At 43.5% G+C, this 27,302-nt stretch overlaps 1 protein-coding gene and 1 long non-coding RNA gene across 2 annotated transcripts in view; one reads left to right on the forward strand and one right to left on the reverse strand.

The window, feature by feature from the left end:
* EPHA6 (EPH receptor A6) overlaps positions 1 to 7,001 on the reverse strand; it is a 1,179,434-nt gene extending 1,172,433 nt beyond the window's left edge. Inside the window, exon 1 of the mRNA XM_073584415.1 lies at positions 6,153 to 7,001. Coding sequence (XP_073440516.1) covers positions 6,153 to 6,255 — 103 coding nt within the window. The 5' untranslated portion in view covers positions 6,256 to 7,001. The remainder of the gene's footprint in view (positions 1 to 6,152) is intronic.
* A 304-nt stretch (positions 7,002 to 7,305) lies between these two features.
* LOC141097330 (uncharacterized) overlaps positions 7,306 to 27,302 on the forward strand; it is a 56,680-nt gene continuing 36,683 nt past the window's right edge. Inside the window, exon 1 of the long non-coding RNA XR_012233915.1 lies at positions 7,306 to 7,366. This is a non-coding gene — a long non-coding RNA (uncharacterized lncRNA). The remainder of the gene's footprint in view (positions 7,367 to 27,302) is intronic.

Genomic DNA, 27,302 nt, shown 5'->3' on the forward strand with positions numbered 1-27,302 from the left:
AGCAGCAATCTTAAAATTCAGTATCTGTCCATTAACAAGCCTTGCCATATGATTTAGTAAAAAAGCCAAACCAGAATCTCAGTTTGTAGATATGGTGTTTCAGGGTGGTGCCCTCCTCAGTGCAAAAGCAAGAGATCTGATTGGGCTGTATGAGCGGCTTCTGACTGGCATCTAAAGGGTAACGTTTCTCCTTGTGGAGAGAGAGATACCTGGCATGTTTCTAAGTTTACCTACAGCCCCCACTACAGGAAACTGATGGTATTGCATGCGGCCATTTAAACAAATTGCTGATAGTCTTATAGATGGGACAGACTGAGATGACCAGGACAAGAGTCGCTGTTGGTTAGCAGCTCTCTGTTCTGGCTTTTAGAGGGGATCCCAAGTGAATTTCTTGATGGGATAAGCTTTTTACAAGGGGACTTTGGCTTCTTACATAAATATTAATGGAAAAAGCTCATGTAGTGTAAACTGGTTTATAATCTTAAACTTAAAGGTTTATGGGCTCGGACTTGCATTGGCATAAGGGAAGACTGTATGTGCGTTCATGCGCCAACATTGAGGACCTCCTAAGCAAATGCAGGCATGAAAACATACACCATCTAAGATTCTCTGACCAAATCGCACCCCTGATGGCATCGTCCTAAGTACAGCTCAACGCCTACATAATATCTGAATTATTTCCTATGTAACACAATTTATATTTCCCCTTTTCACATGTAAAGCGCCATGGAATAAATGACGCTATATAAATGCATAATAAGAATAATTTATAGAACTAGGTCAGAAAACTAAAAAAAAACATTCATCACAAAATGTATATTTCCACTTGTCAGGTAAGTGTAGAGTTAGCGAGGAATGAGGAAAGTTCGTTTTCATTCAACTCCCAGCGAGTATTCAAAAACATTGATCTGTAACCTTTAAAAATGTAAAGAATATTAAAAGTATTCATTTTGACCATATCATCTCCCAGTCATCGAAAAGTCAAATATGACTTATTTCTTGACATTCTGACATTCAAGATATATGGTTGTAAATGTCAACATTTAATAAAGCTTATGATTTTATTGATTTTGCTTCTGTTTAGAAAAGATCTATTCCGAGAACGGGATAAAAAAAAAAAAATCAGATTTCGGAGCGAGTGTTCCTCCACAGACACCAGTGTCAACGCAAACTCCCCGAGAGATCTACTGAACCCTAATGAATCTACTTCAATACATGAAAAGCGGCATCATAGAAAAACTCAGAGGCAGAGAAAAAGTTACAGTAAATTAATCCAAACTTCAGTAATTGTGCCGTAACATCAGCTGACAATAGAGCATCGGGGCTAAAAATGCGGAGTAAATTCCAGAATGCATAAATGAAAATAAAAGATGGGGGGTGAAGGGGGAACCGAGATGATCAAGAAAATGATCGACTTGTCAGACGATTACGGGGCATTATCCCGGATTATAAAATAAAATCACTATGAATTAGGGCAGAAAACATTGTAATAATCGGATTAGATGTGTTTATGTTGTGAAAGCTCAGTATTGAAAAAATCAGAAAGCGCAGAAATACTTTCAGGTTATAGTTTAGAAAAGTTCCGTAAAGGAAAGACACGGCAGATCTGAGTTTCTTCTTTAACTCTTTGTGGCTGCAGAACATCATTTATGCATCATGAGAACACACTATCCCAACAGTCCTATGTAAAATCACTTTCCGGAATACCGTGATGAATATTTACAGCTCCTGGTAAAAAAATTTCTTTAAACTTTATTCCATCACAGATTAATAAATATCATTCTGATACAAAGCAGAAATTCAGAAAGCGACGCGTTTCGAACAGATGCAACCGTTCTAAGAAGGATCGCATGTGTTTGAAACGCGTCATTTTCTGCATTTCTGAATCCTAGAATCATAGATTCGGCTTCGTATCAGAATGACATTTTTTAATAGACGATGGAATAAAGTTTAAAGTAATTTTACCAGGAGCTGGAAATATCTTTTTTTCTATTTTTTTCCTCATCATCACACGAATATACAGATTGTGATTTCCCGGCACAATGGACTATGACAATTGGTGAGCTGGCATACATTTTTTCTACTTACGTGATAAATATATACTGTGTTTCGAAATATTCTTTATTTGTTTTACTTACTTATATAGCGCCGTTCATTCCACGTCGCTTGACAGTAATTTGTTATCACTGTCCCCATTGGGGCTCACAATCTATTGTGAGATATTTAGTGAAAATTCTCCAATATTCCACCGTCTTGAGAAGAAACTATCTCACCGGAAATGAAATGTTGCAGCCCTTCCCTAATGAGAAGACCACCCGTAATAGACCCTTTTTTACTGCAATTTGGTGGCGCTAGATGTACATATAGATTATCACTAAACTATTTTAAAGTTTAAATATTATATAGAACACTTAAAGGGACAGTGCATGTATTTAAAAACAAAAAACTCTTTAAACATCAGCTTCTAAACCTGTAGTACTCGGGTACCCGTAGAAACACACCTTGTTCGTGGGGGGTACCAATATTGTCCTTAAATTGTGTTTTTCCTACTACAGGGGCTACACAGTATACAGTATGCTCAATGTCTTGGGTGACTCTTTGACATAATAGTTGGGGATTTTCTGTTTAAGGGTAGAAAACGTAAGTATAAAAAAGTAAAATAAAAATCCCAGAACCTAAATAATTGATCTTTTGCTTACTTTACTAAATACTTTATTACTTGCCGAACAACAACAAAAACAGCTGAAAACTCATTTATAACATTCAATATCGTATAAATGCCCCTTAAAGGGATATTGAACATTATTTGGTTGGGTTTCGTATAACACAGTGTGACCTTTCCAGTACATGAAACCTATTGATTTCATCATGATGTATCAGACAGTTACACAGATCATGTAATTTTATGGCAATGTGCACTCTTCTATTTTTTTACAATGTTTTGGTAAATTGATTTCCAATGGTTGTCCTATAGCGCGCGCTCTCATATACTGTTGTTTTTTTATTGATGAGTAAGGTGGGACAACCAGATAAAATAAATACCAAGCAGCCCATCCGATTGGGTCAGTTGTGCAACTGCAGACATTGCTGCGTGTTCGCCGCCATCTGTGTGTTTGTACTTTGATTTGAAGCAGTTTCTCGATTATTCTACCACTTTACGCTAAGGTCAGACATTGGGGCGATATGGACATGCACATATCGGATACCGTGATTTAATACTAGATACAGAACGATGACCGCCTAATAAATGCTATAGTGAGCCAGATACAACACTCCAGATTTGGGATATCCTGATTGTGAGCCTATAAGAAAAAGGATCCGGTGTTTGACACGTAGAATATATTGGCACTACAGCGTTACATTAATACGTAATAGCAAAATAACACTGCTGAATATGTCAGAGGCCAGAAGACATAGTATCACACAGCAGGGTACAAAACTGGCGAGTGTGTGTGAGCAGGAACAGCACATATTCCTACACAGGCAAAAATCACTGGGAACTTAGCGAATCGCGTCGGCGCAATCATTCCTTCCATACCACATCGTCTCGGACTGAGAAAAATCTAAAGTCTATCTATCATCACACATATAACACAGAGACCCCAAGACACAATAAAAATGAAAACTTGTAGGACAAGGGAAATTATGCATCAATTGATTGTGAGGCTTGGATGTGTCAGGTGTCAGGGGAATATTCAGCTGCTTCTGAGTAGTATACAGCATAAATATTGCAGCGACGTACAGCACCGGTGGGCACAACAATATTAGCACTGAATGATAATGCCTTGTTATATTAAAGCATGATGATCTGTATATTTGGGTCTCTGGACTTTGTTTTATTACACGTAGCTTTTAGTATCACTTGTATCTGCCTCCAGCTCACTCAATGTTACATAAGTAACAAGGTGAAATTCGCTCCATTGTCACCGGATGAATATTGGTCTCATCACAGCTAGACGATGTCAAACGTTTCTTTCCGAAGCCACGAAAGAAAAATCCTCCTAAACGCATAACATCAATTTTATATTTAAGCAAAAAAAGTTATTCCAATCCTGAAAGAGGCCATTCTGCTGGAGGGCCAGACTCTTTTCTTCTACTTTCAAGGTTAGAAGAATGGAAAATGAATGCAGGGCTTTAGGAGCCAGTGGTGCCACTTTTTCAGTGGCCAGCAACAATGTTCATAGACAGGTGGAAAAAGTTCTAAAAGTAAAGTTTTTGGCCCAGTTCTGCTGAACGTCTCCTCAGTATTATGTAACGACTCGATGTTACACGTCAAAATCACATGACAGGTGTTTGCATATTTTATCCATCTATCCATCATCTATCTATCTGATATCTCTATCTAATATCTATATATCTATCAATCCATTATCTGTCTTTACATTATCTATCACATATGTAACTATTACATATACACTCACTGGCCACTTTATTAGGTACACCATCCTAGTAAGGGGTTGGACCCCCTTTTGCCTTCAGAACTGCCTCAATTCTTCGTGGCAGAGATTCAACAAGGTGCTGGAAGCATTCCTCAGAGATTTTGGACCATATTGACATGATGGCATCACACAGTTGGCGCAGATTTGTCGGCTGCACATCCCTGATGCGAATCTCCCGTTCCACCACATCCCAAAGATGCTCTATTGGATTGAGATCTGGTGACTGAGGAGGCCATTTGAGTACAGTAAACTCATTGTCATGTTCAAGAAACCAATCTGAGATGATTCGAGCTTTATGACATGGCGCATTATCCTGCTGAAAGTAGCCATCAGATGTTGGGTACATTGTGGTCATAAAGGGATGGACATGGTCAGCAACAATACTCAGGTAGGCTGTGGCGTTGCAACGATGCTCAATTGGTACCAAGGGGCCCAAAGAGTGCCCAGAAAAAATTCCCCACACCATGACACCACCACCACCAGCCTGAACCGTTGATACAAGGCAGGATGGATCCATGCTTTCATGTTGTTTACGCCAAATTCTGACCCTACCATCCGAATGTCGCAGCAGAAATCGAGACTCATCAGACCAGGCAACGTTTTTCCAATCTTCTACTGTCCAATTTCGATGAGCTTGTGCAAATTGTAGCCTCAGTTTCCTGTTCTTAGCTGAGAGGAGTGGTACCCAGTGTGGTCTTCTGCTGCTGTAGCCCATCTGCCTCAAAGTTCGACGCACTGTGCGTTCAGAGATGCTCTTCTGCCTACCTTGGTTGTAACGGGTGGCAATTTGAGTCACTGTTGCCTTTCTATCAGCTCGAACCAGTCTGCCCATTCTCCTCTGACCTCTGGCATCAACAAGGCATTTCCGGCCACAGAACTGCCGCTCACTGGATTTTTTTTCTTTTTCGGACCATTCTCTGTAAACCCTAGAGATGGTTGTGCGTGAAAATCCCAGTAGATCAGCAGTTTCTGAAATACTCAGACCAGCCCTTCTGGCACCAACAATCATGCCACGTTCAAAGGCACTCAAATCACCTTTCTTCCCCATACTGATGCTCGGTTTGAACTGCAGGAGATTGTCTTGACCATGTCTACATGCCTAAATGCACTGAGTTGCCGCCATGTGATTGGCTGATTAGAAATTAAGTCTTAACACACAGTTGGACAGGTGTACCTAATAAAGTGGCCAGTGAGTGTATATCTCTATCACATATCTATCATATGTATTTATCACATATCTATCTATTATCTATCTACAATCTATCTATCTATCATCTATCTATCATCTATCTATCTAACATCTATCTATTATCTAGCTATCTATTATCTGACAATCAATCTATCTATTATCTAGCTATCTATTATCTATCAATCTATCTATATATCTATCATCTATCTAACATCTATCTATTATCTAGCTATCATCTATCTATCTATCGCTCATATCTAAATCCAGTGGTCTCAGATACATCTGTTTACAGAAAGTTCACAGAAGAAGCTTCCATATTGTAATATATGAAAAGTTATGCAAATGTGACCTAATTGTGACACCCTTCCTCTATTTAAGCTCAGGCAGTAAATTATTGATGAGATATTTTATTAAACAGATATGCAATTTAAATTCCTTTAAAGAAGATGTATAGATTTCACTTAATATACTGAAAAGCATAAGAATTAGCCTGGGGGATAAAAAAAATAGACTTAGTTCCTTACCCTGATTATCAGAGAAGTGATTGGAGCCAACAAAGTAGTTAATGAGTAGGTTCAGGAGGAGAGAAGCCCTCAAAACCAGAGTCCTCCCATCACAGGACCCCATGTCTAGTCGGCTCCCTCTGAACACCGCTCCAGCTCCTCTTCCTTTGCCTCGCCACTTTACTAATCCAACACAGAAAAAAATGACCGACTCCTCGGGGGCGGAGCACTGAGCCTGCCCACCAGGGGAAATTAGAAAGGTCAAACTGACAAAGTAGTCATGTGTGAAACAGCAATGTATCCCAAGCAGTTTTTCTAGATGCCTCTACACAACCTTTCTATGTCCGAAGGAGCAGGATCATGTGCCAGGTGCTGGGTCAGGATCCCAGCAGGCAGGTCCAATGAAGTGGCACTTTCTCCTGCACCTTCAGGTCCTAAAGAAGGATAAAGTCTCCAGGTGTCTCTTCACCAGGACTGGATCGTCCACAGATGCGGCAGCCAGTTTCATGCAGTAATAAATGTCCCTTGGTGGTGGCCAGTAGCGCAGGATAAGACGCAGCAGCTCTAGATTAGGCGCACCATGTAGCCTTGAGCCTGTGGATCTGTCGCTTGTGCAGCGCCATCTGCTTCACGGCTGGTAGCCAGTACAAGAGGTCAGTAGCCCAGTGCAGGATGGCTGGTGCTTGCCCTGCTAGACAAGTGTTAATCCCTGCACAGACAGCACACGAAGCATTATGTCCTGAAGAAACTCCGCTGGTGATGCTGCCAGGACCAGGGCTAGTGTGGCACAGGTCTAGCTGTCACCCCGGCTACTGGCCGTGCAGGGAGCAGACAGTGTGAGGTATGGGCTGTGCATGATGCATGAGCGGAGCAGCACTGACCCCCGCCGATCACTCCTGCTCCTGGGCTATACCCCGGCTTTGGGCTGCAGGTGGGAAGTTTGAAGGCTCCTAGTAGGACCCTCCCTTCCCATGACAGAGCCCCCATCCCCCTCTCCCATCAAACAGCAGATCTCCTTCCTCCCAAATCCTCTCCAGCAAAGTCAGTGGCAGGGAAATTCCATCTATCTCAGCGCACTCCGGGGAATCGGTGCTCAAGGTTGCAGACAGGACATCTCATGTTCCAGGCTCTTCATGGAGAAACTTGCAGCTCTTCCCCAAGATATAATCAAGTTGACAAGTGAAGGCTCCTCCATAGATGACATCCAGGCTTCAGGTCATGGAAAAAGCAAGAAGGTAAGAGGGATCCTCAGGAAAAGTCAGTGTGCAGCTTCCCGAGAGCAGAGGAGAGAGGAGGATGAGGAGACTGGAGAAGATCCAGCTGCTCTGAGGCTTCTCTCCACTGGAGGGGCGAGCGCTGGGCAGAGGTGGGCAGAGGGGCTCATGCAGGGCTCAGCACTAGGGGGTCCGCAGGCGAGGCAAGCCCCCTGATCGCATGCATCAGGGCAGACCGTGGGAAAAGCAGGTGCTTCCTTGTGAGGCTGCACAGGTTCAGATGCATAAAAGCTGGATTCACTTAACCACTTCTCAATGCTCAGCAGAGATGGGGGGAGCTTTACTTAAAGCTGCAGAGCCAGAGATGTCTGCTGCTGCTGCACTGGATCACTACAGTGTCACCCACCAGTATATGTCATGCTAACAGACCCCCACCTATACCTGTGCTAGAGAAAACACGTAGTGCCATTATTCCAATGAATGCACTTTCCTCCAGGAACTTAAAGAAATATCTGCTCCATTCTAAGCATCATAGAATATGTCCCATACATCACCGATCGGACCCTACTAAGCTCCACCAAGGTATGAGCTCTCGATCAGCTTCTGACACTGCGGAATTTATTTCCCATTTCTGCATCTATTATTTCAATTATTATTATTATTACATTTTTTCTTGCGTTTCTGAGTACGTTCTTCTCCTGTGTGTTTTTTTACGCCGTGATTTTTGTTTCTTGTTGATAAGTCACGTTTTAAACGAAGAGGCTGCATTTTTGATAGTCCCTTTGATTTGGCTTTTACGAGACTTTATTGCTATACTCAGGTGCGGAGTGCGTGTGTACTCCATGCGTTTCGATCTCAGAAACACACGTGCGTTTTTTTGGGGGGACAATTTGCACAGAAAACAGCGAAACCGCGAGAGAAATTGACATGTTGCAGATTTGAAACCGCAGGACAGTTGATGCTGAGCAAAATAAAAGTGCAGTGGGCAGGAATCTCTATAAATCCCATCCGCTTCGCTGGAACTGGAAGACGCTGTGTCTTTGAAGCAGCAAAAATCTTCAAAGTCAAAAATGCACCAAATACTCATTGTGGGAATGTAGGGTTAACAGTGTTTGTGTGTGTATATATATATACATACAATCATTAATCTGGAAAATGCCCAATGCTGTCAGTAATGTCATATCTGCTGCCAGTGCTGCCGGTGATACCTTCTGCTTTTGCTGAAGCTTCATAGAATTAGTAGAAAGGATGACATTTCTTAAGATTAAATACTTGCACTTAGTTATCAGTAATTTTCTAACCTTCCTATTATATTTCACAATATTCTTGGAAATATTAAATTGTACGGATGATTAGATGACATATTCCCCTTTGGCCAGGTCGTTGTGGTATATGAATCCCGGCATATCAGACGTGGTTCTATAGGTCTTAGTTATGGTCGCCTGTGTCGCCTCTTCTGTGCCTCGGTTTAGTGATATTGTAACAATATTTATATTTGACGTTTCCTTTCTACATTCAGAACATTTCTGTTTTTCTTCCCAAAGCAAACAATGTGGCCCTTTCAGTCTTGTTTTGGGTCAGTGTTTCCGAGCCAAGCACCCTCTTCTAAATTAGGTAAGATACATCACTGTACCACCTAAGGCTACAATCACACACTGCTGGAAAAGCACAGTATCTATTATAGATACGGGGTAGACCCCCTGGGCAAGTACCATAGGTTCAGAGATATACCTCCAGGTTATCGGGGGGTCTTTGCTGTGATACGGAAGTTATGTATAACAAAATCCCTCTTGACTTGACAGGTCATCAAATATTTTGTTTTAATACTGGAAGGCTCAAATAACGACAGAGTTCACGGAGAGGATCTCAGTTATTGCATAGCACAAGGTTGTAACCGTTAAAGGGGACGCCTCATAAACAACATTTGTATCCTAAATTAATGTGAGCCCATCTAGGTGGGGACGTCCACTACTTGGACAACCCCTTCTCAATCTATATTTTTGCCCCCAATTATATAATAACTCACCTCGGGGGTCGGTGCCGTTCCAGTGCTATCAGCACTGGCTCTCCCGGGGATCGCATACCATCTCTGCGGCCAATCAGTGAATGGAGCAGTAATACGTATGCATGATCACCACCACCCCTATAAACAGTGAATAGAACAGTGGTCACGCATGCACCAAACTCCTCCATTCACACAGGGGACATTTCGACTCTTGGTGAGTTCCCAGTAGTTGGACCCGTAGCAATCAAATAGAGATGAGTAGATAAATATGCAGAACCCGATTCAGTTGCCTGATCATTATTCTATGGCTGACATTTGGGAACCTTGCGAACCACATCCTACTTTCCGGCAGAACCCGGCTTCTCATTTGATTGGCTATAATGGGGCAACGTTATCGTTGTGGCACAAATCACACAATATAGGACCAGGCCGGCCAATCAAAAGAGAAGTTGGGTATGCCGGAAGGTAGGAGGCGGTTCACAGGGCTCTGACCCAGGACCAAGATCCATCTCTATGATTAAACATTTATCGCATACCCCATTGTTCTGTCATCACTAAATGAAGCAGAGTTCATGTAGCTATACAGGCAGCTAAACCACTATACCAGGGTCCCAGGGTCGGCGTTATGGGCAGGCAGACCAGGCAGCTGCCTAGGGCCCCCGCTCCTCCAGGGGCCCCCAGCCAGCGGCACATCACACAGCCACTATGGGGCCCCTGTGAGGCAGGAGGGCCCGCCTGCCCCCAGCGCCGACTCCCGCCGCCGCACTGAAGGAGGCAGTGATGGGGGAGAGAGCGTCAGCTGACACTCCCACTCCCATCATTCCCCGCTCTGCCTCTGACACAGCAGGGGCGCAATGACGTCATCGCGCTCTCACTGTGTGCAGGAGGAGACAGGAGCAGCCAGCAGCGCGGGCATGAGGAGAAGGTGAGGAGTGTTTTTTTTTTTTTTTTAAATCAGTGCGAGTACTAGACTGTGGGGCCACTTTGGGGGGACTATATACCATGCTGGGGGGCGCTATATACCATGCTGGGGGGCTATATACCATGCTGGGAGGGCCATATACCATGCTGGGCTGTATTATACCATACTGGGGGGACTATATGTATACCATGCTCGGCTGTATCATACCATGCTGGGGGGCTATATACCATGCTCGGCTGTATTATACCATGCTGGGGAGGCTATATACCATGCTGGGCTGTATTATACCATGCTGGGGGGGCTATATACCATGCTGGGCTGTATTATACCAGGCTGGGGGGGGGCTATATACAATGCTGGGCTGTATTATACCGTGCTGGGGGCTATATACCATGCTGGGCTGTATTATACCATTCTGGGGGGGGCTATATATCATGCTGGGCTGTATTATACCGTGCTGGGCTGTATTATACCATTCTGGGGGGCTATATACCATGCTGGACTGTATTATACCATTTTGGGGGGGGGGCTATATACCATGCTGGGCTGTATCATACCATGCTGGGGGGGGCTATATACCATGCTGGGCTGTATTACACCATTCTGGGGGGACTATATACCATGCTCGGCTGTATCATACCATGCTGGGGGGGGGCTATATACCATGCTGGGCTGTATTACACCATTCTGGGGGGACTATATACCATGCTCGGCTGTATCATACCATGCTCGGCTGTATTATACCATGCTGGGGGGGGCTATATACCATACTGGGCTGTATTATACCAGGCTGGGGGGGCTATATACAATGCTGGGCTATATTATACCATGCTGGGCTGTATTATACCATTCTGGGGGGCTATATACCATGCAGGGCTGTATTATACCATTCTGGGGGGGCTATATACCATGCAGGGCTGTATTATACTATGCTGGGGGGGCTATATACCATGCTGGGCGGTATTATACCGTCCTGGGCTGTATTATACCATTTTGGGGGGGCTATATACCATGCTGGGCTGTATTATACCATTCTGTGGGGGGATATATACCATGCTAGGCTGTATTATACCATGCTGGCCTGTATTACACCATTCTGGGGGGTGCTATATACCGTGCTGGGCTGTATCATACCATGCTGGGGGGCTATATGCCATGCTGGGCTGTATTATACCGTGCTGGGCTGTATCATACCGTGCTGGGGGGCTATATGCCATGCCGGGCTGTATTATACCGTGCTGGGCTGTATCATACCGTGCTGAGGGGCTATATACCATGCTGGGCTGTATTATACCATGCTGGGCTGTATTATACCATGCTGGGCTGTATTATACCATGCTGGGCGGGCTATATTATACAATGCTGGGCTGTATTATACAGCCCAGCTTGGTATACAGCCTGTATACCATGGTGGGCTGTATACCATGGTGGGCTGGGCTGTATACTATGCGGTGTGTTATATACCATGTAGGGTACATTTTACACTATATTCTATAGGGGGAGGCTGTGTTAAATAATATGAAGGGCTACATTATATTCTATGGGGAGGTGGGCTGTATTATATTCTATGGGGGACGCTGTATTATAGTTATTATATGAGGAGGGCTACATTGTATTCTATGGAGGGGCTACATTATACTATATAAGGGGCTTCATTATATCCCATGAGGGGGTTGCCATATATTCTATGGAGGGGCTGCATTATACTATATGGGGGGTGGGACTGCATTATATACTATGGGGAGTTACATTATATTCTGTGGAGTGGCTGCATTATATTCTATGGGGGTTACATTATATTGTATGGCGGGGCTGCATTATACTCTGTGGGGTGGCTGCATTATACTATATGTGGGCTGCATTATGCTGTATCGAGGACTATGGGGAATACATTATATGAAGAACTATGGGGTGCATTATGCTATGGGAAGTGATTTGTACTACATGGGTGACTATGGCGGTGCATTATACTATATGGAGTGTATTATACGGAGGACTGAGCAGTGTATTTTAATATATGGAGGGCTATGAGGAGTGTAGTATACTATATGGAGGACTGAGCAGTGTATTTTAATATATGGAGAGCTATAAGGAGTGTATTATACTATATGGAGGACTTTGGGGCAGATTATATTATATGGAGGACTATGGGGTGTAAACTGTAGATGTCCTGCTGATAACATGATACTGTATGGTGATCTGTTAGGGTGGTTTCACATTAACGTTGCAGGCCGCTAAGCCCCCCGCTCTCTGCCGCACCTCCTTCGGTAGCTCCGCCTACGGGCGCATGACGCTTCAGCACTGGGGACGCACGCGGCCGCCGCTAAGCCCCGCCACCTGCCGCGCCTCCTCTGGTAGCTCCGCCTATGTGCGCATGACGCTGCATGCGTCCTGCATCCCCTATCTTTAGCACTGGGGATGCAGGCTGTGCGCAGGTATGTGTTTGGCGGTGCATGCGTCCTTTTGACGGTGCGCCGAGCGCACCAAATTGCAACAGGTTGCGTTTGGCGCTGGTCGGCGCACCGTCAAAAGGACGCATGCGCCGCCAAACGCATATCTGCGCACGGCCTGCGTCCCCAGTGCTAAAGATAGGGGACGCAGGACGCATGCAGCGTCATGCGCCCGTAGGCGGAGCTACCGGAGGAGGCGCGGCAGGTGGCGGGGCTTAGCGGCGGCCGTGTGCAGGCCGATGCTGCGGCCTGAAACGCTAATGTGAAACCACCCTTAGGGTGTGTGCACACGTTGCGGATTAGTCTGCGGCTTTTTCTTCAGATAATCCATATCTCTTGGCAGAAACTGCAGGGTAAAACACATGCATTTTTTCTGCGGATTCCTAGCATGTGTACAGCGGATTTGATGCAGGTTCTAGTGCGGTTTGGCAGTGTGAATGAGAGAGAGAGAGATTGATTTGTATGTCCCGGAACATACACTGCAGCTGCGGTCCCGCAAAAAAGACGTAACATGCTGCGGAAAATAAACCGCAGCAAATCGGTGTGCATGTGCACGGCGGATTTGGTTTTCCATAGGTTTACATTGTACTGTAAACTGCATGGAAACTGCGGCGTAACCGCAGCAAAAACCGCAACGTGTGCACACACCCTTAGTGATCGTTCTGTTCCCATCATTCTTTCTCAGATGGTGGAAAGAGGCCGGGAAACAAGCATTGAACAACTTCAATTTTGACGATCATTTAGCGGCCCGAACTCAGTGCATGTAAATACAATCGAAATGCTTCTGTGTGATGTGCAGTATGTTAGCATTTGGGGCCCCATTTTAAACTTTGCCTAGGGCCCCACTTTGCCTAAAACCGGCCCTGCAGGGTCCAATAAGGAAACTGTAGGTTGAGTCTGTGCTTTTATTGAACGTGATGGTATATTGATGCGGTGAAACTACAAGCAAACATATATATGCACTCAGTCATTACAGGGTACATCAGGAGTACATACTATACATAGTACATTATAAATCGACATCTGCACTAATAGTTAACCAGGGGATGGACTAATTAACCAGGCTAATATGAGACGGGAATTAGATACAGGAACCATAAATACGTACCAGCGATGCTGTCACAAGGGGAGAAGAGAAATTAGATGCTTCCTGAATGCAGGCTGAAGGAAAATGGAGAACTGGAGGGAAATGAAGGCTGAACTAACCATAATGCTTTGCAAAACCTACCAGAATGCACTGCAAAACCTACCAGAATGCACTGCAACGGAGGGAAAAATATAAACATCAAAGTGAAAGTAAAATAACACAATAACACTGTGGCTACGACTCTGGTCACTAGAGGGAGCCAAAAACACTGAAAACATTAACAAGCAGATAATCAAAGATTATAAATTAGATGTCGGAGACAGAACACCCATGGATAGTTGGTAAATGCTGATCATGGGACAACTCGTAACATTTTGCAGTAGGGCTCGTATAGATGAGCGTATAATATGGAAATGTGGTGTACTAGTAAAAATCAGGCAGGGCATGACCAATGTAATTCCACATGGCTGGTCAGATGAGTTTTTTAAAAAAATTACAGCATTTCGGAGTTAGATCCCATATGGATCTTCCATATTGTATCCGATTTTTATGGAAACTGGATTTGACCACATATATTGGATGGCACATGAATGACTTTATGGACGAAATTTGGATGAATTTTCATATGCTGATCTGACCCGAATACAACAATCCCATCAAAACGGGCAAAATGTTGATGAATTGGGGGCCATAATAGATAACATATGAAACATAAGTATCTCCAGGTGCTAATCCTATTGCCATACACATAGCATGCACAGATGTAAATAATGAATTATGTATACTCTTTGCAATATTATATGTAATTTTTTCCATCTACGTGTGCCATGTGCTTGCTAACAGTGTTACCCTGTTGGAGATACTCTTGTTTCATGTCTACACAGCTAGTGTGGCTGCATTGTGATGCTCGTCATGAACACTGGGTTTCATCCAGTATGCTCGTTATGACTTATCAATAAAATTCTTGTGCTCCAATATACCATTTCATGTATGTTATATGTGTATAGCAGGGAGCATTTCTATTTTTCTTTAGTGATGTTTATTTTTAAGGCTTAGGAGATTTGTTTTGCTTTAGGCCAAGTTCAGTTTAGTGTAATGTACTGTATGTATTATACACGTGTGTTGTCCATATTACCATCAGATAGCACACAGACCAATGTTAGTTATAGGGCTGGTTGGATTAGCGGACCAAATGTCCATTTAGCAAAAAATGCCGCTTGCATTAGTCTTTCATTTTTTGGATGACACTCACCCATTCAAATCTATGGGTGCGTAAAGCAATAGCAAAAAAAACCCCTATCCCTGCGGATCATCAATATTTCATCTTTTTTTTATAATTATATTGGAAGTGTTAACATAGGAAACTGTATTTGGTCTTGTACATTAGTAAACTTTGGATATACAAAAGCAGATTCCATATTGGTGTTATACACGTGTAAAAAATGGACTTATTGATAATACATGGATGGCGTACAGATTTTTTTCAGGATAAAAATTGATAATTTTTTTATATGTTTTATATGCTCATCTGAACTGGCCTTAAAGGAGTTGTCCACTACTTGGACTACCCCTTCTCCTTCCTCATATTTGGCCCTGTGAAAGTAGTAATATCTATACTCACCTACAGTGTCGGCTCCATTCCAGAGATGTCAGCACTTGCATTCACGGGGCTAACGTGAGGTTATCACGTCACACGAGCCCTGCTTCCGATCAGCACAGGCGTCACAATCCCTGCCTTCGGAAGTATTGAACATCAGCAGCAAGTGAGAGCTGAGGCTGCTCTCTAACTTCCTCTTGATGTTCAATTTTTTACGAAGAGTGAGATTTTGACACCAGCGCTGACTGGGTGCAGGGCTCGTGTGAAGTGATAACCTCACATGAGCCCCATAAACGCAAGTGCTGACACCACTGGAACTGCGTTGACACTGGAGGTGAGAATAGGTGTTTTTATTTTAACAGGGAAAAACATTAGGAATTAGAAGGGGTTTTCCTAGTAGTCCCTTTAACAAAAAAACAAAACTGGAAGAAAGATTACTTGGCAACACTCTGAAGAGGCCTTCTCCTGGGATTATGGTGTTATATGTCATAAGGTGCTGTTGTTGGACCCTTCTAGTTTTCATTCCAGGTACACTACTCAGCCTCACATAAATTTGGTTGTGGAGCCATTGGTGCGACCATCTTTCCAAAAGAGTCCAAGGAGAGGTTTTTCAACATGAAATCACCAAGCTGCATATTACTTGCGCTATGATGAGGAACCTGCATGGTCTAAACATGCCTTCCTGGCCTACAGCGACTCCAGGCTTGTCTCCATTCAAACTCGTCTGGGACATCATTGGTCATCAGTTGCAAAGGAAGCTGCATGGCAGATCATTCCTCAGACAACCATTAATTGCTTCATAGATAGCAGACAATGCAGGTGAGTGCAGGGATTTCCAAAATTCAATATTTGGTCATTTCTAAAATTTAGTTTTCATTTTTTCATGATTTGCATATCATTAACAACATGTTTATCGATCCTGTGGCTTTGCAATTTCAATGTTGGGGAGTGTATAAACACTTGTCTGGACCCGGCACATGGTGGAAAAGGCCTGTAGAGAGGTATATTAACACTGGTGCCACGATAGTGTTTCTTGAGGCTCCTGCACTTTCCAGCCCTGCTATTTCCACAAATCTATAAATGCCTCTTCAACAAGCTGTCGATCAGGTAAGTTCATTCTCTCCCATTTCATGACAATGTTGTTATTGAGACTACAGGGCACCTATACAACCATACCACTATTTCCACATGTAAGAAGTTTATGGTAAGTCATTTTGTTCCAAGTCGTCATGTAAGCAAGGCCCTGACGGACCGAATTGCTGCCTTTTGTCTATATTATTTCTACCATTTATAAACCTTGCTGAAAAATAAAATGTCTCCGTTTTTGCATTCTAATTGGAGTATGCTTAATTATTTCCACACAGTTATTGCCTAAAATGATCCCACAATGACAATCCTAACTATATGGCCCTGAATACATTTTTTGGGAGAACATACAGACTCCTTGCAGATGTCGTCCTTGGTGGGAATTAAACCCAGGACCCCAGCGTTGCCCACTGGACCACCATGCTGCCCCTATGTGTGAACAGACTTTAACATTTCCAGAAATACTGGACAAATGTCAAAAATATAACTAAGTCATCTAGGCAAGGCCTCCACAACACCTTTAAGATACTTTAAAGGGTTTTCCACTTTTTGGAAAGTGGACCTCTAATACTCTAAAATACCTAAAATGACCAACACTGAGGGTACTCTCCTTCACAAGTTCTAGAACCTGCACTCCACCGCGGCTCGGGTCTCAATGTTTTGGCTGCAGCCGTGATGGGCGCTGTTGACCCAATGTCACCATTTAAGCCAAAACACGGAGAGCCGAGCAGCAGCTGGTAGCCGGTTCTGGACGTGGGGAACGTTAGTATTGCTTGGTTTGTCATTCTAGGTAATTTAGAGCATTTGGAGCCCACTTTCCTTTCTGTCTTGTAAAATTCAAGTTGAAGCCGTCAAAGATTAGACTTTTTTTTCTGGCACGTCCAACAAATGCTGGATCGTATTGAGATCTGGGAATTTTCAATTCAACACCTGGATTCCCTTTGTTGTGTTCCTCAAACCATTCCTAAGCAACTTTTACGCTGTGGCCTGGTGCACAACCCTGTAAACGAGGGCACTACAAGTAGAGAATACTGTCACCATGAACAGGTGTTGTTGGTCTGCACAGTGTTTAGGCAGGTGGTTCAGTACAAGTATCATCTACACAATGCCCAGGACCCGAGGTTTCCCAGAAGAACTTTGTCCACATTAAAGCTCTACTTCCCAATAATGAAATGAGGCCATATGTCTCCATTGTTTCGTGATCCGGTTCAAGCCCAGGTGCTTTTGGCTGTGAGCAGATGATAGCCCATGCAGCTTAGGTAGTTTCTTACCAATGCAGGCCAGAAACTGCCCATAAAACCTGCATATCTGAGGATGTGTTTATCTCATAGTTGCTCGAATCCTTAGGCTATGTGCCCACGAACGCAGAATTTTCCTGAGCAAAACCGGACTCCGCAGGAAACCCTTTTTTGTTTCTCGTTTTTATTGCGGTTTTTTCATGTTTTTTGTGCGGATTTTTCGCATTTTTTTCTGGAGCATCGTAATACAATGAAAATAGTGGCAAATCCGCAGATTAATGAACATGTTGCGTTATTTTCCGCGATGCGTTTTCTTGCGGAAAAAAACGCAGCATGAGCACAAAAATTGCGGAATGCATTCTACTAATGCTTAATGTATGCGTTTTTTAAGCGTTTTTGCCACAAAAAACGCAAAAAAACCCATGAAAAATCCTGAACGTGGGCACAATTCTTGCCCTTTTTTTCCTGCTTCCAACACATCAATGTCAAGAACTGACTGTCGACCTGCTGCCTAATATATCACCCTCCTGCACAGGTGCCATTGTAATTGGATCATCACTTCTAACTTTCGCACTCACTGGCTTGTATTTGCTCATACAAGAGATTCGGCGGATTATGCTATTGACACTCGGATCAAGCTCTGTCAGAGTTTGATCTGAGTGTCATCCAGGGTGATCCGATTCTCTGGAATGACAGAATCGAAGCACAAGTACGGAGAAATTTCTCCACCTTCTCTATTTTCTCTGTGTACGTACAGTGGACTGCACTCTGATGACATCCGAGTGCAGTTTGATGTTTCACACGCACCCATAGACTTGTATGGGCGTGCTTAATCCAATCATTGTATGCACCCGCACGCAGCATGCCGAATCAGCATGAGAAAATAATCGCAGATCTGCACTGCCCCATAGTTTGACATTGGGCTGAGTGCTACCCAATAAAACATATGAGCGCACTCGGCCGTGTTATATGCCAATGTGAGCGAACCTTTATTCCCTTTAACGGTCAGTGGTTTTACTGTTATGGCTAATAAGTAAAATATTATTTTACCTGCCAGACGAAAACATTTTGATTGGCGTGATATTTTCTATAATTTAATATTAGTTGTGGTAATAGAAATACAAGAGAGCAAACTTTTTATTGTTGCTATGGTTACTAGAAAGCTAAAAATAGAAGGTATATAAAGTTTGTGCTATTAACACGAAGGAGACATACAATTATTTTTTAGGTTTAGTTTATTATTATATTATAAAGTTGGGGGTCACATGACAGTATAAAAAATTAGAAAAGTGGGACAATTTTTTTTCCACCTGCCACCCATATATAATCCAATTTTTTACTCAGCCGCTATTAATCGCTTACAGCTTCCTTTGTTACAGAATTACACTGTATCCTTAAAAATCGGATGTTATACTTTTTTCTCGTATCCATGTGATGACTTTTCGGGCATCAGCACTGCCTCATTGAATAACATTGGTCTGAGTGCTAGCCAATAAAAAAAAAATATCGGATATCACTCGTCCGACATAAAGTATATGCTCAGTTGAGCGAGCGTTATGAGAAAGTTTCACCTCCAAACTACTTCTATGCACAAATAACCTTTGGAGCCACCATGCTTTTAGCTAGGCAGTCTGTTTCTCCACTACTAAAAATTGTCTGTTTGAATCAGTATGCAGATGAATCTGAAGTGCTTTGGGTGTGACAAAGCACTTCCTGGGCCCCTGTCTCTCACCTTTATTTTCGGCCCAGTCCCACTATCTCTGGCTTGACTGACAGCTCCATTACTTGAAGTCGCAAAGCATTAACTGTCCATCAAGAATGTGACTAGAGCACATCCCGGGAATAGAGCTAAAGAGAAAGAAACTTGGCAAGTGCTTTGTCACGCCCAAAGCACTTCAGATTTATTTGCATATTGATTCAAACATCTTTTTTTATGTAACGGACTGGCTAGCTAAAAGTATTGCTTTGCACCAGCTACATATAAACAGTTTGAGAGGGTGGGGACAAAAAACGAGAAGGACAAAGGTCGTAGAGTAATGCAGAGGAATGTGAAGCACTTACTGTGGGTAAGAACTTTTGTTGTCCTTTAACCCCAAGCGCGGCTCCTGGATCACTAATGGTTGACTGCAGCACAGCAAAGAGAAGCGCAGCAGTGAGCGCTGGAGCGACAACGGTATCTGTACGGTTTTCTGTGTTATAAAACCAGGCAGATTAACCATTCAATATGACATCATGTTCTGCTACACACATGGACCCCGGTGTGATTTGGTGAATCGTAATTTCAGTCACGTGAGCGAGAAGTGGACTGGAGCAGCGCTGGAAACCAGTGAAGATAGCAATCTGCAAGTATTTAGTTGCACTTACATTACACACACATATTTAAAATTTATTGGAGGGCTTATATAAAGGAAATCTGTCACCTATTTTTTCAACTATAAGCTGTCGGTACCGCCATCAGGGGCTTATCTACAGCATTCTGTAATGCTGTAGATAAGCCCCCGATGTAACCTGAAAGATAAGAAAAACGAGTTATATTATACTCACCCAGGGGCGGTCCGGTCCTGCGCCTCAACAGGGCAGAGCAGTAAGCTTGCGCCGGAGCCGCGACGGGAAGCCAAGAAGAGGATGTCATCGCTAGAAGATGGAAGGTGCCGGACGGCGACACCCATCGGACCCGGACAGGACCTGGACCGCCCCCCGGTGAGTATAATATATCTAGTTTTTCTTATCTTTCAGGTTTCATCGGGGGCTTATCTACAGCATTACAGAATGCTGTAGATAAGCCCCTGATGGCGGTGGCCGCATCTTATAGTCGAAAAAATAGGTGACAGATTCCCTTTGACCACCTTCAAGACCTTTACCGTTCATGTATGTCAAAGGTCGTGTCCCTAAGTGATTTAATCAGCCGTCTTGTGGCTTTAACAGTTGCGGGTGGAGCAGAGTTGTTAGCTTGTTAAATGCTGTCAATCTCTGACAGCGCCATTTAACATGCATCGGCAGGTTGGTCACGTCATTCCATCATCTCATAGGCACGTCAGTGACGTGATCATGGGGCGCTAGTGAGCTGCCATGCCAGCTGGGGGTCTGCCGCGTGTCATGATGATTGTCCTGTGAAAGTCAGCGTTTTACTGGCATTCCTAAGCGATCATGATTGTACTTATACAGCTCATGCACTGCTCTGCACAGTACAAGCGATCAGACGATCGCAGCTTCAAGTCCCCTAAAGGGACTCTTAAATTGAGTAAAAAAAAAAAGAAGTTTTTATAAATATTAAAAAATAAAGTTTAAATCAGGATATGTACAAAAAAAAGGGGAATTATGTCAGATCACCCATAGCAAAGTCCAGAGCTGGGAAAATCCAGCAGTGCCGCATGAAGATCAATCAATAGACGGAAAAAGTAAGTCCAGCTTCAGAGATCTGATGTGCAAAAATTATCAAATTTATTAGGTAGATGAAAAATAAGACAACAGCATAATGGTGACGGCCTCAGCTGGGGGAGATGATGGGCAGACACGACGCGTTTCAGACCCTCAGGTCTTTACTCATTGCAATGATTAAAGATCTAAGGCCGGGATCACACATGCGAGAAACTCGGATGAGTCTCGCACGTCAATACCCGGCACTGCCGCCGGCACTTGGTTCGCAGTGGTCATATATTTCTATGCAGCTGATCGCTTCGGTCCCGAGTGCCGGCAGCAGTGCTGGGTATTGACGTGCGAGACTCATCCGATCTGAAACGCGTCTGCCCATCATGGCCATTCTTTTTATCTGTCATTTTTCGGCTGTGACAGTAGCCGCTCATGTAAATGACAGTATCTAGAGTTTAGTGTATTTATCCCTTTTAGAGAAACAGAATAGAGTTCCAAGTCTCAGCGATTCTACCGGGGGGACATCAGGCTGTGGTAAGGGTTAATGCCTTAATTGGCACCGCTACAGCTGAAATGGTGTTCTTGCAAATGTTACTGCAATGGTTTTGAGATATCTAGCTGGCATCATCAAACATTTATAACTGTTTACCGTCAGGCCGAGGATCTGATCCAACATTTATAACTGGTAAAAAAAAAAAAATGCCGGGTTACTTATCAATGAATTCATCGGTCGAGCAATTTCACCGATTTCAATTTAATGTACACCAAATATTAAAATAATCTAATCCATGCAAAACATCTTATTGCTGACGCCATCTAATTAACACTCAACTGCTCGGATTGCATTGCATCTCACTGATCATTATCTGCCGGTGATCCGTACGATGGAGTTAGATATTACTTAAAGGTCTAGCATTATGGTGTGATAAAATGCTTATTACGTCAGTCCAACAAAAAAATGTGTGCATGATATTTCATTGTATGTATATAAAAGGAAAAGTCTATTTCTCATTTTACATACAATGAAACATTGCCAGGTTGACCACTAGGTGGCGCTGCACGAAGATTTTTTTTTAATTCTGTATTGGTACAAATGTAATCATATTCTAGTTTTGTTATACATTTATTATCTTCATTATCATTGTTAAATAATAATAATAATTAAAAGTAATAAACTAATAATATATAACTATAATATAAATATGAAGGGTCATCCACATCACGATACTGCATGCTTTTTTTGAGGGGGGATCTGTCTGATTTTATCATCCTAGGTGACATTCTCTAAAAATTTTTCATCCTCTGCTGCCACTTTTTGGTATAAAAGAGTTGCAAAATTTGCTACAAGTGGTATTTACACAAATAAGCGCATTTTTTTTTCTCACCTTTTGATTAAGTTTTATATTTTCCTAAAAAGTGGACAGAGCTTATCAAAAGGGTCATGGCTACCTGCGGAGAGACACAATTCTATATGTTAGAAAATTGGAATGTATTTATGTTAGTTCATTTCTAGCATAAGACGGTCCAAACGATAAGTAATTTGTCTTGCTACGTTCCACTCAAAGTGTTTTTTTTTATGGATTTATGCAAGATCAAAAACTTATTCTCCATGACAAACAGTGCTTTTAGGGTGAGATTACAGGGCTGTAGACACCACATATCAGTACATGGTGTGTCTACTGCCCATTATATAGATCTATAGAGACAACTTTAGTACAGATTTTCCACGATTTTGCTGCATCAGTGTCTATAGAGCACAGCGCAGTGCAAAAACGTCACAATTCCATCAGAGCTCCTTCTCCTGGCTCTGACAGCTTTCGCTGTCCCTCCCCTCTCTACTCTCAGTGTTAGGGGACCTGCAAAATGAGAGTATGAAAAATTGCCCAAGTTTCATCCATCAAACACGGATGATTTTTTTCTAATTTTCATCAGATTTTTGCCCATCTGCCATCCGTGTGCCCATTTTTTAAGTCCATGTGACATCTGCGTGCAATCCAATTTCTTGTAACTATATTAAAACACTATGAAGAGCCTGGCATTGCCTCGGCATAGTAACTAACTGTGGTTAGTTATAACAAATTATAATGATTATATTGCACATAAAAACATTTAACGTCATATATTCAACACTACAGATTTGCAACACAAATTAACTTAAATGATTACCCAAATATTGATAGTATTTTATTTTTAACTCAAGAGCCTTTTGATAACATTTTTAGTTTTTCATTCCGGTGAAAGATGAATAGATTTTTGGCAGTTCCAACTCTTGAACAGGTCACGTAACGTTTACCATGAGAAAAGCATGGAGATCGCAAATCGATCCCTACTACTTTCAATGACTGTCCCTTGAGCCTTGTTAATGGACATTTCAAATGCCAGGATTTTGCTAAGTAAACTACAGGCATTGTTAGGTTGGCGCTGTTGCACTAATTAAAAGGGTAACTGGGTTGGAGAAATCCATCTTATGTTTCTTTTTTTAATCTGTGTTTGAAGTTTTACGTTAATGAGATGCTGGTGCTCCGGGGTGTGCCGGTATGCGGATCTGTTTTGGTGCTCTGGCCTCTTCATGATCATTCTGGGCTTAAATAACAGGTCACTGAACCTTCAGTGACATGCTTCCTATTTTAAATACTGCACCTGCACATTTAATATTGTGGTCTTCAAAAAAGAAAAATTTTGCTTCAACAAAATGGTGCTGGTGCATACGCAATAGCATCTATCGGCAAGCACGGCCGGTTTTAGGCAAAGTGGGGCCCTAGGTAAAGTTTAAAATAGGGCCCCAAATGCTAAAATATTGCACATCACACAGAAGCATTTCAATTGTATTTACATGCGCTGAGTTCAGGCCGCTAAATGAGTGTGATCGGCAAAATTTATGTTGATCAACACTGGTTTCCCGGCCTCTTTCTACCGTCTGAGAAAGAATGATGGGGACAGAACAATCACTAATGGATCACTAACAGATCACCATACAGTATCATGTTATCAGCAGCACATCTACAGTTTATGTCCCATTGTTCTCCATATAATATAATGTGCCCCATAGTCCTCCATATAGTATAATACACTCCTCAGTCCTCCATGTAGTATAATACACTCCTTATAGCCATCCATATAGTATAATACACTCCTCATAGTCCTTCATATAGTATAATACACTCCTCATAGCCCTCCATATAGCATAATACACTCCTAATAGTCCTCCATATATTAAAATACACTGCTCAGTCCTACATATAGTATAATACACTCCTCATAGTGCTCCATATAGTATAATACACCGCCAGTCATCCATGTAGTACAATTCATTTCCAATAGTATAATGCACCCCATAGTTCTTCACATAGTATAATGTATTCCCCATAGTGCTCGATACAGTATAATGCAGCACACATTAAGTATTATGCAGCTACCCCATAGAGCATAACGCAGCCACCCCACAGAGTATAATGCAACCCCGCCATACAATATAATGTAACCATCCATACAATAGAATATAATGCAGCCCCCCTTAGAGCATAATGCTGCCACCCCACAGAATCGAATATAACCCCCCATTGAATATAATGCAGCCCCTCCATAGAATATATGGCAGCCCCTCATAGAGTATAATGCAGCCCCCCATAGAATATACTGCAGCCCCTTATATAGTATAATGTAGCCCCTCCATAGAATACAATGTAGCCCTCCTCATATAGTACTGTATAATGCAGCCCTAATAGAAGATAATGTAGCCCCCTCATAATAAAGTATAATGCAGCCCCCATACAATATAATCTAGTCCCCCCATAGAATATAATGTAGCCCCCCATAGAAAACAAGGCAGCCTCTTCATATAGTATAATGTAGCCCCCTCAGAGTATAATGTAATCACCCCCATAGAATATAATAAATAAAATACAGCCCCCCATAGAATATAATGTAGCCCTGAATAGAATATAATACAGCCCACCTCCCCATAGAATATAATGTAGCCCCCATATATAACACAGCCTACCCCATGGAATTTAATATATAATGTACCCCCCATGGTATATAACACAGCCGCGTAGTATATATTACAGCCGCATAGTATATAACACAGCCCCACATGGTATATAGCACAGCCCACATGGTATACAGCACAGCTCCACATGGTATACAGCACAGCCCCACATGGTATATAGCACAGCCCCACATGGTATACAGCACAGCCCCACATGGTATACAGCACAGCACCACATGGTATATAGCACAGCCCCACATGGTATATAGCACAGCCCACATGGCATACAGCACAGCCCCACATGATATACAGCACAGCACCACATCATATACAGCACAGCACCACATGGTATATAGCACAGCCCCACATGGTATACAGCACAGCCCCCCCTCCCCCAGCAAAGCACCATGGTATACAGCACAGCCCCATGGTATACAGCACCCCCCCAGCACAGCACCATGGTATACAGCACAGCCCCCCAGCACAGCACCATTGTATACAGCACAACCCCCCCAGCACAGCCCCATGCTATACAGTACAACCCCCCAGCACAGCCCCATGATATACAGCTTCCCCCAGCAGAGCCCCCCAGGACAGCACCATGGTATTCAGCACCCCCCAGCACAGCCCCATGGTATACAGCACCCTCCCAGCACAGCCCCATGGTATACAGAACAGCCCCCACAGCACAGCCCCATGGTATACAGCACCCCCTCCCAGCACAGCCCCATGGTATACAGCACAGCCCCCCCAGCACAGCCCCATGGTATACAGCACAGCCCCCCAGCACAGTACCATGGTATACAGCACCATCTCGAAGCACAGCACCATGGTGTAAGACAGCTCCCAGCACAGCCCCATGGTATACAGCACCCCTCCCTCTGCACAGCCCCATGGTATACAGCACAGCCCCCCAGCACAGCACCATGATATACAGCACAGCCCCATGGTATACAGCACCCCCCAGCACAGCCCCATGGTTTACAGAACCCCCCAGCACAGCCCCATGGTATACAGCACACACCCCCCTCAGCACAGCCCCATGGTATACAGCACACACACCCCCAGCACAGCACCATGATATACAGGACAGCCCCGTGGTACACAGCACCCCCAGCACAGCCCCATGGTATACAGCACCCCCCAGCACAGCCCCATGGTATACAGCACCCCCCCAGCACAGCCCCATGGTTATACAGCATGCACCCCCCAGCACAGCCCCATAGCTATACAGCATGCATCCCTCCAGCACAGCACAGCCCCCCAGAATGGCCCCACAATCCAGTACTCACTGCTGCATTAGAAAAAAAAAAAAAAAACTCTCCACCTTCTCCTCATGCCCACGTTGCTCCTGTCTCCTCTCCTGCTCTGCCTGGCACACAGTGAGCGCGCGATGATGTCTTCGTGCACCAACTGTGCAAAGGCAGAGCGGGGAATGATGGAAGAGGGAGCATCAGTTGATGATCTCTCCTCCATCATTGCGGCGGCGGGGGGGGAGTCAGCGCTGGTGGCAGGCAGGCCCCCCTGCTTCACAGGGGCCCCATAGCGGCTGCATGATGTGCTGCTAGCTGGGGCCCCTGGGGGAGCGGGGACCCTAGGCAGCTGCCTGGTCTGCCTGCCCCTAATGCCAGCCCTGTCGGCAAGCAATGCTCTCAATCTGCACATACGCAGCCCACTGTGTTCCGAGAACCAGTGTGGGAACGCGCACAAGAAAAAGAAATTGTTGCTGTTGAACATAGCAACGCTTCTGCACTGGTACACACAACACAACCGGCAACATTTTGTTGAAGCAAAAGTTTTTTTTAACACAATACTAACCCCTTATGGACTGCTGATACAACTTTTAATGGCAGCAGTTACAGGGCCTTTTCCTTCTGCACCTCATTCTCCTTCATTTTACACAGCCTCCTCCTGCACATCACACACCTCCTTTAAACCCAACATTTTTATGCAGCACAGCTTTTCTCCTTTATAGTCGCCTCCTCTGGCAGCACCTTACACTCCTCTTCCATATACAATTGGAAACACTTGATCCCGAGAGAAATTGCACAAATAGCAATAAAGCGTATGGTATACACAGCCTACTTTCTCTGCAGCACCACACTTTTCTCCTTTAGACCTCGTTCACACGTTATTTGGTCATTATTTTTACCTCAGTATTTGTAAGCTAAAGCTTGGAATAAAACAATCAGAGGAAAAGTATATTAGAAACACG

The sequence above is a fragment of the Dendrobates tinctorius genome, unplaced genomic scaffold (assembly GCF_039654945.1).
Source record: "Dendrobates tinctorius isolate UK_male_01 unplaced genomic scaffold, ASM3965494v1 ptg000084l, whole genome shotgun sequence".
Classification (NCBI taxonomy): domain Eukaryota; kingdom Metazoa; phylum Chordata; class Amphibia; order Anura; family Dendrobatidae; genus Dendrobates; species Dendrobates tinctorius.